This window comes from Magnolia sinica, chromosome 10, assembly GCF_029962835.1.
Source record: "Magnolia sinica isolate HGM2019 chromosome 10, MsV1, whole genome shotgun sequence".
NCBI lineage: Eukaryota > Viridiplantae > Streptophyta > Magnoliopsida > Magnoliales > Magnoliaceae > Magnolia > Magnolia sinica.
Genome location: NC_080582.1, coordinates 54920465 through 54932937, shown reverse-complemented (window position 1 = coordinate 54932937; position 12473 = coordinate 54920465). Strand labels below are relative to the sequence as shown.

Sequence of the window (12473 nt, the reverse complement as noted above, 5' to 3'; positions counted from 1 at the left end):
GAAGTCTATCCATCGCATATATGCTTCAAGGGACATCATGGCATAACCGTCGAGGTGAAGTAGGGACCTAAAAGATCGAATGGAAGGATACATAGACAAGTAAATCCCTTATGAGTTCCAAGGTATTCTTTAAGTTAAGAGGATTCATCATTCGAAGGGAAGTAGACTACTCAATAATTTCACATTTCATTTATGTCATAATTGAATAAGTAATTCAGAAAGTAAAAGTCGAAGGAAGAATGAATCAATGAAATATTCGTTGGTCCTCGATGGGAACTTGAGTAAGGAGTAGATCCTTATGGGGTTGGGTTTTCTAGAACAAAATTGAAAAGTGAAAACCCCTTTCTTTATTTGGTGTAACTACTTGAGCCGGATGAGAGGAAACCTTCATGTCCGATTTTTAAGGGGGGGATCCCATCGAAACCTATCCCAATTTTTCTTTTGCTAGGCCCATAGCTAAAAAACCTACTTTCTTACGATTACGAGGTTCATTCGAATCTGAAATCCAATCCCGGAAATACAGCATCCCACTTTTTTTTACTACCCAAGGCTTCGATACATTTCGAAATAGAGAAATCTCTACTGGAGCAGGTGCTATCAGAGAACAATTAGCCGATCCGGATTTGCGAATTATTACAGATCATTCATTGGTAGAATGGAAGGAATTAGGGGAAGAAGGGTCCGCTGATGGGAATGAATGGGAAGATAGAAAAATTGGAAGAAGAAAGGATTTTTTGGTTAGACGCATAGAATTAGCTAAGTATTTTATTCGAACAAATGTAGAACCAGAACGGATGGTTTTGTGCCTATTACCAGTTCTTCCTCCCGAGTTGAGACCAATCATTCAGATAGATGGGGGTAAACCAATGAGTTCGGATATTAATGAACTCTATCGAAGAGTTATCTATCGGAACAATACTCTTACCGATCCATTAACAACAAGTAGATCTACGCCAGGGGAATCAGTAATGTGTCAGGAGAAATTGGTACAAGAAGCCGTGGATACACTTCTTGATAATGGGATCCGCGGACAACCAATGAGGGACGGTCATAATAAAGTTTACAAGTCGTTTTCAGATGTAATTGAAGGCAAAGAGGGAAGATTTCGTGAGACTCTACTTGGTAAACGGGTCGATTATTCGGGACGTTCCGTTATTGTCGTGGGCCCTTCGCTTTCATTACATCGATGTGGATTACCTCGAGAAATAGCAATAGAGCTTTTCCAGACATTTGTCATTCGTGGTCTAATCAGACAACATGTTGCTTCTAACATAGGGATTGCTAAAAGTAAAATTCGGGAAAAAGAACCAATTGTATGGGAAATACTTCAAGAAGTTATGCAGGGGCATCCTGTATTGCTGAATAGAGCACCCACCCTGCATAGATTAGGCATACAGGCGTTCCAACCCATTTTAGTGGAGGGACGCGCTATTTGTTTACATCCATTAGTTCGTAAGGGATTCAATGCAGACTTTGATGGGGATCAAATGGCTGTTCATGTACCTTTATCTTTGGAAGCTCAAGCGGAGGCTCGTTTACTTATGTTTTCTCATATGAATCTCTTGTCTCCAGCTATTGGAGATCCCATTTCCGTACCAACTCAAGATATGCTTATTGGACTCTATATATTAACGATCGGGAATCGTCGAGGTATTTGTTCAAATAGGTATAATCCATGTAATCGAAGAAACTATCAAAATGAAACGGTTGACGATAATAAGTATACGAAAGAGAAAGAACCCTATTTTTGTAGTTCCTATGATGCACTTGGAGCTTATCGGCAGAAACGAATCAATTTAGATAGTCCTTTGTGGCTCCGGTGGCGACTCGATCAACGTGTCATTGCCTCAAGAGAAGTTCCCATCGAAGTTCAATATGAATCTTTGGGTACCTATCATGAGATTTATGGGCACTATCTAATAGTAAGAAGTGTAAAAAAAGAAATCCTTTGTATATACATTCGAACAACTGTTGGTCATATTTATTTTTATCGAGAAATAGAAGAAGCCATACAAGGGTTTTGTCGGGCCTACTCATACGATACCTAAGCTAAGTAATTATGTGATACCGTGGGAATTCGGTTCTCTACGGCTCAACCGGTATCATAATTCCTGAATTTCTACGTGAATCAAGATCGAGGAAAGGAAGTCTTCAAATCACTGACTCAAACCCATTGTCGAATCCTACTCAGCGGAATATGGAGGTACTTATGGCAGAACGGGCCGATCTGGTTTTTCACAATAAAGTGATAGATGCAACTGCCATGAAACGACTTATTAGCAGATTAATAGATCACTTCGGAATGGCATATACATCGCACATCCTGGATCAAGTAAAGACTCTGGGTTTCCAGCAAGCCACTGCTACATCCATTTCATTAGGAATTGATGATCTTTTAACAATACCTTCTAAGGGATGGCTAGTCCAAGATGCTGAACAACAAAGTTTGATTTTAGAAAAGCACCATCATTATGGGAATGTACACGCGGTAGAAAAATTGCGTCAATCCATTGAGATATGGTATGCTACAAGTGAATATTTGAGACAAGAAATGCATCCTAATTTTAGGATGACTGATCCTTCTAATCCAGTCCATATAATGTCCTTTTCGGGAGCTAGAGGAAATGCATCTCAGGTACACCAATTAGTAGGTATGAGAGGATTAATGTCGGACCCCCAAGGACAAATGATTGATTTACCCATTCAAAGCAATTTACGCGAAGGACTTTCTTTAACGGAATATATAATTTCCTGCTACGGAGCCCGCAAAGGAGTTGTGGATACTGCTGTACGAACATCAGATGCTGGATACCTCACGCGTAGACTTGTTGAAGTAGTTCAACACATTGTTGTGCGTAGAACAGATTGTGGCACTATCCGAGGTATTTCCGTGAGTCCTCGAAATGGGACGACGGAAAAAATTTTGATCCAAACACTAATTGGTCGTGTATTAGCAGACGATATATATATGGGTCTACGATGCATTGCCACTCGAAATCAAGATATTGGTATTGGACTTGTCAATCGATTCATAACCTTTCGAGCACAATCAATATATATTCGAACCCCCTTTATTTGCAGGAGTACATCTTGGATCTGTAGATTATGTTATGGTCGGAGTCCCACTCATGGCGACCTGGTCGAATTGGGAGAAGCAGTAGGTATTATTGCAGGTCAATCAATTGGGGAACCAGGGACTCAACTAACATTAAGAACTTTTCATACCGGTGGAGTATTTACAGGTGGTACTGCAGAACATGTACGAGCTCCTTCTAATGGAAAAATCAAATTCAATGAGGATTTGGTTCATCCCACACGTACACGTCATGGACATCCTGCTTTTCTATGTTATATAGACCTGTATGTAACTATTGGGAGTCAGGATATTCTACATAATGTGAATATTCCACCAAAAAGTTTTCTTTTAGTTCAAAACGATCAATATGTAGAATCAGAACAAGTGATTGCTGAGATTCGCGCTGGAACATCCACTTTCAATTTTAAAGAGAGGGTTCGAAAACATATTTATTCTGACTCAGAGGGAGAAATGCACTGGAGTACCGATGTGTACCATGCGCCTGAATATAGATATGGTAATGTTCATCTCTTACCAAAAACAAGTCATTTATGGATATTATCAGGAGGTCCGTGCAGATCCAGTATAGTCACTTTTTCGCTCCACAAGGATCAAGATCAAATGAATGTTCATTCTCTTTCTGTCGAACGGAGATATATTTCTGACCTCTCAGTGACTAATGATCGAGTGAGACACAAATTGTTTAGTTCGGATCCTTCCAGTAAAAAAGGGCAGGGGATTCTTGATTATTCAGGACCTGATCGAATCATATCTAATGGTCATTGGAATTTCCTATATCCTGCCATTCTCCACGAGAATTCTGATTTATTGGCGAAAAGGCGAAGAAATAGATTCATCATCCCATTCCAATATGATCAAGAACGGGAGAAAGAACTAATGCCCCGTTCTGGTATCTCGATTGAAATACCCATAAATGGGATTTTACGTAGAAATAGTATTCTTGCTTATTTCGACGATCCCCGATACAGAAGAAGTAGTTCAGGAATTACTAAATATGGGACCATAGAGGTGGATTCAATCGTCAAAAAAGAGGATTTGATTGAGTATCGAGGGGCAAAAGAATTTAGGCCGAAATACCAAATGAAAGTAGATCGATTTTTTTTCATTCCCGAAGAAGTGCATATCTTACCCGGATCTTCGTCCATAATGGTACGGAACAATAGTATCATTGGAGTAGATACACGAATTGCTTTAAATACAAGAAGCCGAGTAGGTGGATTGGTCCGAGTGGAGAGAAAAAAAAAAAAGATTGAACTGAAAATCTTTTCTGGAGATATCCATTTTACTGGAGAGACAGATAAGATATCCCGGCACAGCGGCATCTTGATACCACCAGGAACGGGAAAACTAAATTCTAAGGAATCAAAAAAATGGAAAAATTGGATCTATGTCCAACGGATCACACCTACCAAGAAAAAGTATTTTGTTTCGGTTCGACCCGTAGTCACATATGAAATAGCTGATGGGATAAATTTAGGAACGCTTTTCCCCCAGGATCTGTTGCAGGAAAGGGATAATGTACAACTACGAGTTGTCAATTATATCCTTTATGGAAATGGCAAACCAATTCGAGGAATTTATCACACAAGTATTCAATTAGTTCGGACTTGTTTAGTATTGAATTGGGAACAAGACCGAAATGGTTCTATAGAAGAGGTTCATGCTTCCTTTGTTGAAGTAGGGGCAAATGATCTGATTCGAGATTTTATCAGAATTGATTTGGTGAAGTCCCCTATTTCGTATATCGGAAAAAGGAATGATACGGCAGGTTCAGGATTGATCCCCGATAATGAATCAGATCGCACCAATATCAATACTTTTTATTCCAAGACGAGGATTCAATCACTTACCCAACATCAAGGAACTATTCGTACGTTTCTGAATAGAAATAAGGAATGCCAATCTTTTCTAATTTTGTCATCATCCGATTGTTCTCGAATTGGTCCATTCAATGGTTCGAAATCTCACAAGGTGACAAAAGAATCAATTAAAGAGGATCCCATGATTCCCATTAGGAATTCGTTGGGTCCCTTAGGGACTGTATCTAAAATTGCGAATTTTTATTCATCTTACTATTTAATAACTCATAATCAGATTTTGTTAAATAAATATTTGCTACTTGACAATTTAAAACAGACTTTCCAAGTACTTAAATACTATTTAATGGATGAAAATGGGAGGATTTATAATCCCGATCCGCGCAGTAACATCATTTTTAATCCATTCGATTTGAATTGGTGCTTTCTCCGTCACGATTATTGTGAGGAGGCATCCACAATAATTAGCCTTGGACAGTTTATTTGTGAAAATGTATGTATATCCAAATATGGACCACACATAAAATCTGGTCAAGTTCTAATTGTTCATGTTGACTCCTTAGTAATAAGATCAGCTAAGCCTCATTTGGCCACTCCAGGAGCAACCGTCCATGGCCATTATGGAGAAATCCTTTACGAAGGAGATACATTAGTTACATTTATATATGAAAAATCGAGATCGGGTGATATAACGCAAGGTCTTCCAAAAGTGGAACAAGTGTTAGAAGTGCGTTCGATTGATTCAATATCGATGAACCTAGAAAAGAGGATTGAAGGTTGGAACGAACGTATAACAAGAATTCTTGGAATTCCTTGGGGATTCTTGATTGGCGCTGAGCTAACCATAGCGCAAAGTCGTATCTCTTTGGTTAATAAGATCCAAAAGGTTTATCGATCCCAGGGGGTGCAGATCCATAATAGGCATATAGAGATTATTGTACGTCAAATAACATCCAAAGTGTTGGTTTCGGAAGATGGAATGTCTAATGTTTTTTCACCCGGAGAACTAATCGGATTGTTGCGAGCGGAACGAACAGGGCGTGCTTTGGAAGAAGCGATCTGTTACCGAGCCATCTTATTGGGAATAACGAGGGCATCTCTGAATACTCAAAGTTTCATATCCGAAGCGAGTTTTCAAGAAACCGCTCGAGTTTTAGCAAAAGCCGCTCTACGAAGTCGTATTGATTGGTTGAAAGGCCTGAAAGAGAACGTTGTTCTGGGGGGGATGATACCTGTTGGTACCGGATTCAAAGGATTAGTGCACCGTTCAAGGAAACACAACAATATTCCTTTGGAAATCAAAAAGAAGAATCTATTCGAGGGGGAAATGAGAGATATTTTGTTCCACCACAGAGAATTATTGAGTTCTTGCATCCCAAAGAATTTCCATGATACATCAGAACAATCATTTCCGGGATTTAATGATTCCTAAGAGCAGATTAGATTCATTCTTTTCTTTTCCATTTTTTACCTATCCGGTCCGGGCATTTTATTTGGTAATAAAGATAATAATGAATAGAAACGAATTAATGACTTGGACCGTGTATCAACGGTCAATCTCCGGTAGAAGGTTCCGTCGGAACAATTATTTATTTCAGGGTACCTCGTCTCTTTTAAAAAAAAAAAGAGAGAAAGTGGGGGGAGAAATGACAAGAAGATATTGGAACATCAATTTGGAAGAGATGATGGAGGCAGGAGTTCATTTTGGTCATGGTACTAGGAAATGGAATCCTAGAATGGCACCTTACATCTCTGCAAAGCGTAAAGGTATTCATATTACAAATCTTACTAGAACTGCTCGTTTTTTATCAGAAGCCTGTGATTTAGTTTTTGATGCAGCAAGTAGGGGAAAACACTTCTTAATAGTTGGTACCAAAAATAAAGCAGCTGATTCAGTAGCATCAGCTGCAATAAGGGCTCGGTGTCATTATGTTAATAAAAAATGGCTCGGTGGTATGTTAACGAATTGGTCCACTACAGAAACGAGACTTCATAAGTTCAGGGACTTGAGAGCGGAACAAAAGACGGGGAAATTCAATCGTCTCCCGAAAAGAGATGCAGCAATGTTGAAGAGACAATTATCTCACCTGCAAACCTATCTGGGTGGGATCAAATATATGACGGGGTTACCTGATATTGTCATCATCGTTGATCAGCAAGAAGAATATACGGCTCTTCGAGAATGTCTGACTTTAGGAATTCCGACGATTTGTTTAATCGATACAAATTGTGACCCAGATCTCGCAGATATTTCGATTCCAGCCAACGATGACGCTATAGCCTCAATCCGATTGATTCTTAACAAATTAGTATCCGCAATTTGTGAGGGTCGTTCTAGCTCTATAAGAAATCGTTGATTAATAATAAGATAAGTCAATGACTTGGGGAACTCCATAAATTGATTGAATCGGTTACTATTCCTGAATCTCAAAAAAGAGATAAAAATCATTGGGGATATTATCTGATTATTTGGTATCCTAAATATACGATTAAAATAGGCGAGTTGAGAAAGAGATGGTTGAATCAAAATAATTCCTTTTTAAGTTCTATTTCTGTCAGAGGGCAATATGAATGTTCTACCATGTTCCATCAACACACTAAAAGGGTTATACGATATATCCGGTGTGGAAGTAGGCCAACATTTCTATTGGCAAATAGGGGGTTTCCAAGTCCATGCCCAAGTACTTATCACTTCTTGGGTCGTAATTGCTATCTTATTAGGTTCAGCCACTATAGCTGTTCGGAATCCACAAACCATTCCAACCGACGGTCAGAATTTCTTCGAATATGTCCTTGAATTCATTCGAGACTTGAGCAAAACCCAGATTGGAGAAGAATATGGTCCTTGGGTTCCCTTTATTGGAACTATGTTCCTATTTATTTTTGTTTCGAACTGGTCAGGTGCTCTTTTACCTCGGAAAATCATACAGTTACCTCATGGGGAGTTAGCTGCACCGACGAATGATATAAATACTACTGTTGCTTTAGCTTTACCCACGTCAATGGCATATTTCTATGCGGGTTTTACCAAAAAGGGATTGAGTTATTTCGGTAAATACATTCAACCAACCCCAATACTTTTACCAATTAACATCCTAGAAGATTTCACAAAGCCTTTATCACTTAGTTTTCGACTTTTCGGGAATATATTGGCTGATGAATTAGTAGTTGTTGTTCTTGTTTCTTTAGTACCTTCAGTAGTCCCTATACCTGTCATGTTCCTTGGATTATTCACAAGCGGGATTCAAGCTCTTATTTTTGCAACTTTAGCCGCGGCTTATATAGGTGAATCTATGGAGGGTCATCATTGACTAGCTTCTGAAATAAGAAGGTCTTTTTTTTTTCAAAAAAAAAAGACCAGCTTATCCCAACTCATGGGTGGCTCAAGATAATTTATTTGGGAACATGATATATACAAATACGGTATATATGATCTAGAGTAGGAGCAAGAAAGATGTACGATATTAGGGAATTGTAAAAAAAGGGAAAGAGATCTAATCTAAAAGATCTTTTTCCTAAGATTCCCGCTTGGTCCATTTATTCATACCTCTCCAATCGATATTCTATTTATATTTGTTCAGTCAATTACGATTCATAATTTGAATAAGAATTGTTATGTTTATCTGTTTCCGACATGCGCCTAAACAAACAAAAAAAAGAAAAACTGATAGAATCATTCCCATTTCATTTGATTTCATTCAATTCAACGATTGACCATGTCATTAATTGCAATTCAATTGGATCAATCAAATCTTGATATTGATACGTAATGATTCGGGGGCTGATGAATCCGTTCGTTTCTATCCATGCGGATAATGATAAGGAAAAAGAAGAGAAGAGTTTACAAACAAATAAGATTCATAAAAAAGTCGGTTAGGGAGAGATATATGTAATGGCTATAAGCCAATCCTGTGTATGTTTCGAAGAATAATTCTAGAATCCGATTCAATATAAGATGCGGATGGTTTACGTTATGGAAGAAACACATGTATATGTGATATTAGATATTCACTAGTTATATATGGACTATCCATATATTACATCCCATTGAATTTAGATGGATTTCAATAGAAGTCCTTCCGTTTCATCTGTGACTGTGGATTGAATGAATAAACAGATGAAGTCAAGCATATAGAAGAGAAAGAGCGAAGAATTGAAAGAATGGTTCGGAACAAAGAAATGGAAGAACTAGAACCGTATGGATTTCCAAAGACTCCATGGATAGGAACTAAAAACGAGATATCGAAGTAGTTCTGATGATTCAGTATATCATCACTTCAATTCGGAGTTCTTAGTTACTTTGATCGGGTGGATCTTAGTGATGGAATAATAAGTAATAATTCATTGGTTGATTGTATCATTAACCATTTCTTTATTTTGGTGCGAGGAACTTACCATGAATCCACTGATTTCTGCCGCTTCCGTTATTGCTGCTGGATTGGCCGTAGGGCTTGCTTCTATTGGACCTGGAGTTGGTCAAGGTACTGCTGCGGGCCAAGCCGTAGAAGGTATCGCGAGACAACCAGAAGCAGAGGGTAAAATACGAGGTACTTTATTGCTTAGTCTGGCTTTTATGGAAGCTTTAACAATTTACGGACTGGTCGTGGCATTAGCGCTTTTATTTGCGAATCCTTTTGTTTAATCCTATTCTATAAACGTGAAAATACGTACTTCTTTTCTTATTTTATTGCCGTCGACTTACCGCTTGCTTCTTCGAATTATATCAAAACTTCACTCCACTTCTTCGTTGAGACAATACTCCGGGGAAGGTCTGATTTGAGGATGAGGAATTAGTAGATCCACTCGCTTTCTCACTTCCCGTCCTTAATTTAATGGAAACCCCTTTTGACTTTTAGGAAGCGTTGCAGGTATTTCGCAATTGACATGAAACCGGGGACCTAATAAGTATCTTATTGGGAACTTCAATTGAAATAAAATAATAATAAAGAATCCATTTTTGAAATTTGAAAATGATTTCAAATGAAATGAATATATTCATATTTAAAATAAGTCAATTAATAAAAAAAAAGAAATCAATAATAAAAAAACGGGACGAAGTGATACAAAAAGAACTCTGTTCGATTTTGTTAGTCCTATCTATAAGAGGAGAGCATATGAAAAATGTAACCGATTCTTTCGTTTCCTTGGGTTACTGGCCATCCGCCGGGAGTTTCGGGTTGAATACCGATATTTTAGCAACAAATCTAATAAATCTAAGTGTAGTGCTTGGTGTATTGATCTTTTTTGGAAAGGGAGTGTGTGCGAGTTGTGTATTTCAAGAATAGGCTGGATCCAACCGGCTGCACTTTCTTTTTTTTTTATTTATAAATAGGGAAGAAAGGTGCACGATCTCGACGAATTACTTCTGAATAAATTAAGAAATCATATGTAAGAACCATAGCATTTCGTGACTCATTGGTAAATCAACTTTGATTCTCTATCAACCAATAATGTGGGACCATTAACATGGTTAAAGCTAAACCGCCTGAAGTCCAGGCACAACATGGTACTCTTTCTACCACTACGTTAGTACGGAGATGGTTTCAAAATGAATAGTTGGCAATTTATCCGATATAGAACACTCATATCGATAAAATGATTTGAACCATTTACTGGAAAAATGGGTGTCTCGCCCTTTTTTTATCCAATGCTGAATCGACGACCTATGTATAAAATAAGAAGAATTTTTTGGATTTGAAGAAAAAAAAACAACTTTGCTGACAATTACAGATTTTTTTTGTCTGGTCGGAAGAGTCCTCTGAATATTCTGGTCTTGTATCAGTTTCCATATCTTGGAATACGAACAGAGAAGAGAGGGTAGGCTCATTACATTAAAAGATATGGGAATGCTCATAACATAAGTAACTGAGCGTGAGAGCCAAATGAATCGAAAGATTCATGTTTGGTTCGGGAAGAGATCATGGAAGTGAAGTTGTGAAATGAATGGGAAAATAATCTACTTTCATTAAGTGATTTATTAGATAATCGAAAACAGAGGATTCTGAGTACTATTCGAAATTCAGAAGAACTACGCGGAGGAGCTATTGAGCAGCTCGAAAAAGCCCGGGCTCGCTTACGGAAAGTGGAAATGGAAGCAGATGAGTTTCGAGTGAATGGATACTCTGAGATAGAACGAGAAAAACAGAATTTGATTAATGCCACTTATGAGAATTTGGAACGATTAGAAAATTACAAAAATGAAACCATTCATTTTGAACAACAAAGAGCAATTAATCAGGTCCGACAGCGAGTTTTCCAACAAGCCTTACAAGGAGCTCTAGGAACTCTGAATAGTTGTTCGAACAGCGAGTTACATTTACGCACCATCAGTGCTAATATTGGTATGCTCGGGGCCATGAAAGAAATAACTGATTAGCCCTTTTACTTTAGGCATTATTTTTTTTTTTTTTTTTTCTCCCTTTGTTTTCGAAAAAGAATTAAGAGACACTAATGGTAACCATTCGAGCCGACGAAATTAGTAATATTATTCGTGAACGTATTGAACAATATAATCGAGAAGTCACGATTGTGAATACCGGCACCGTACTTCAAGTAGGCGATGGCATTGCTCGTATTCATGGTCTTGATGAAGTAATGGCAGGGGAATTAGTAGAATTTGAAGAGGGTACAATAGGCATTGCTCTGAATTTGGAATCAAACAATGTTGGCGTTGTATTAATGGGTGACGGTTTGATGATACAAGAGGGAAGTTCTGTAAAAGCAACAGGAAGAATTGCTCAGATACCAGTGAGTGAGGCTTATTTGGGTCGTGTTATAAATGCTCTGGCTAAACCTATTGATGGGAGAGGTGAAATTTCAGCTTCTGAATCTCGGTTGATTGAATCTCCTGCTCCAGGTATTATTTCTAGACGTTCCGTATATGAGCCTCTTCAAACGGGGCTTATTGCTATTGATTCGATGATCCCTATAGGGCGCGGTCAGTGAGAATTAATTATTGGGGAAAGACAGACCGGGAAAACAGCAGTAGCCACAGATACTATTCTCAATCAAAAAGGGCAAAATGTAATATGTGTTTATGTAGCTATTGGTTAAAAAGCATCTTCTGTGGCCCAGGTAGTGATTAATTTCTAGGAACAAGGGGCGATCGAATACACTATTGTGCTAGCCGAAACGGCAGATTCACCTGCTACATTACAATACCTCGCTCCTTATACAAGAGCGACTCTAACTGAATATTTTATGTACCGTGAATGAAATACTTCAATAATTTATGATGATCTCTCCAAACAAGCACAAGCTTATCGCCAAATGTCTCTTTTATTGAGAAGACCACCCGGTCGTGAAGCTTATCCAGGAAATGTTTTTTATTTGCATTCACGCCTTTTGCAAAGAGCTGTTAAATCAAGTTCTCGTTTAGGTGAAGGAAGTATGACTTCTTTACCAATAGTTGAGACTCAATCTGGGGACATTTCGGCTTATATTCCTACTAATGTGATTTCCATTACAGATGGACAAATATTCTTATCGCCGATCTATTCAATGTTGGAATCCGTCTTACTATTAATATGGGTATTTCCATCTCCAGAGTAGGATCTGCC

The 12473-nt window shown here is 38.2% G+C and overlaps 5 protein-coding genes across 5 annotated transcripts; all 5 read left to right on the top strand.

The window, feature by feature from the left end:
- Positions 1 to 404: 404 nt before the first annotated feature.
- On the top strand, positions 405 to 2110 carry LOC131258386 (DNA-directed RNA polymerase subunit beta'; the record flags this gene model as incomplete). Its single annotated transcript, XM_058259700.1, has 1 exon — positions 405 to 2110. A coding segment is annotated over one exon (1644 nt), but the record flags the coding sequence as incomplete, so codon positions are not given.
- An 87-nt stretch (positions 2111 to 2197) lies between these two features.
- On the top strand, positions 2198 to 7271 carry LOC131258389 (DNA-directed RNA polymerase subunit beta''). Its single transcript, XM_058259703.1, has 2 exons — positions 2198 to 6179; positions 6595 to 7271. Exons 1-2 carry the CDS (start codon positions 2198 to 2200, stop codon positions 7269 to 7271), a joined length of 4659 nt encoding a protein of 1552 aa, XP_058115686.1.
- Positions 7272 to 7468: 197 nt separating this feature from the next.
- On the top strand, positions 7469 to 9297 carry LOC131258387 (ATP synthase subunit a, chloroplastic). The gene has a single exon (XM_058259701.1). It carries the CDS (start codon positions 7482 to 7484, stop codon positions 8223 to 8225), a length of 744 nt encoding a protein of 247 aa, XP_058115684.1. The 5' UTR covers positions 7469 to 7481; the 3' UTR covers positions 8226 to 9297.
- Positions 9298 to 9551: 254 nt separating this feature from the next.
- LOC131258390 (ATP synthase subunit b, chloroplastic) lies at positions 9552 to 11308 on the top strand. The gene is made up of 2 exons (XM_058259704.1): positions 9552 to 10173; positions 10881 to 11308. The coding sequence occupies exons 1-2, from the start codon at positions 9885 to 9887 to the stop codon at positions 11288 to 11290; spliced, it is 699 nt and encodes a 232-aa protein (XP_058115687.1). The 5' UTR covers positions 9552 to 9884; the 3' UTR covers positions 11291 to 11308.
- Positions 11309 to 11364: 56 nt separating this feature from the next.
- Positions 11365 to 11859, top strand: LOC131258388 (ATP synthase subunit alpha, chloroplastic). Its single transcript, XM_058259702.1, has one exon. The coding sequence runs from the start codon at positions 11365 to 11367 to the stop codon at positions 11857 to 11859; it is 495 nt and encodes a 164-aa protein (XP_058115685.1).
- Positions 11860 to 12473: the final 614 nt, after the last annotated feature.

Bases quoted from the DNA above. Each gene is read 5' to 3' on its own strand.
- LOC131258389 (XM_058259703.1), top strand. From the start codon at position 2,198: ATGGAGGTACTTATGGCAGAACGGGCCGATCTGGTTTTTCACAATAAA. The intron at 6,180-6,594 runs GTTCAAGGAAAC...TCAATTTGGAAG, and splicing joins ATTCAAAGGATTAGTGCACC to AGATGATGGAGGCAGGAGTT.
- LOC131258387 (XM_058259701.1), top strand. From the start codon at position 7,482: ATGAATGTTCTACCATGTTCCATCAACACACTAAAAGGGTTATACGAT.
- LOC131258390 (XM_058259704.1), top strand. From the start codon at position 9,885: ATGATTTCAAATGAAATGAATATATTCATATTTAAAATAAGTCAATTA. The intron at 10,174-10,880 runs GTGCGAGTTGTG...ATCTACTTTCAT, and splicing joins CTTTTTTGGAAAGGGAGTGT to TAAGTGATTTATTAGATAAT.
- LOC131258388 (XM_058259702.1), top strand. From the start codon at position 11,365: ATGGTAACCATTCGAGCCGACGAAATTAGTAATATTATTCGTGAACGT.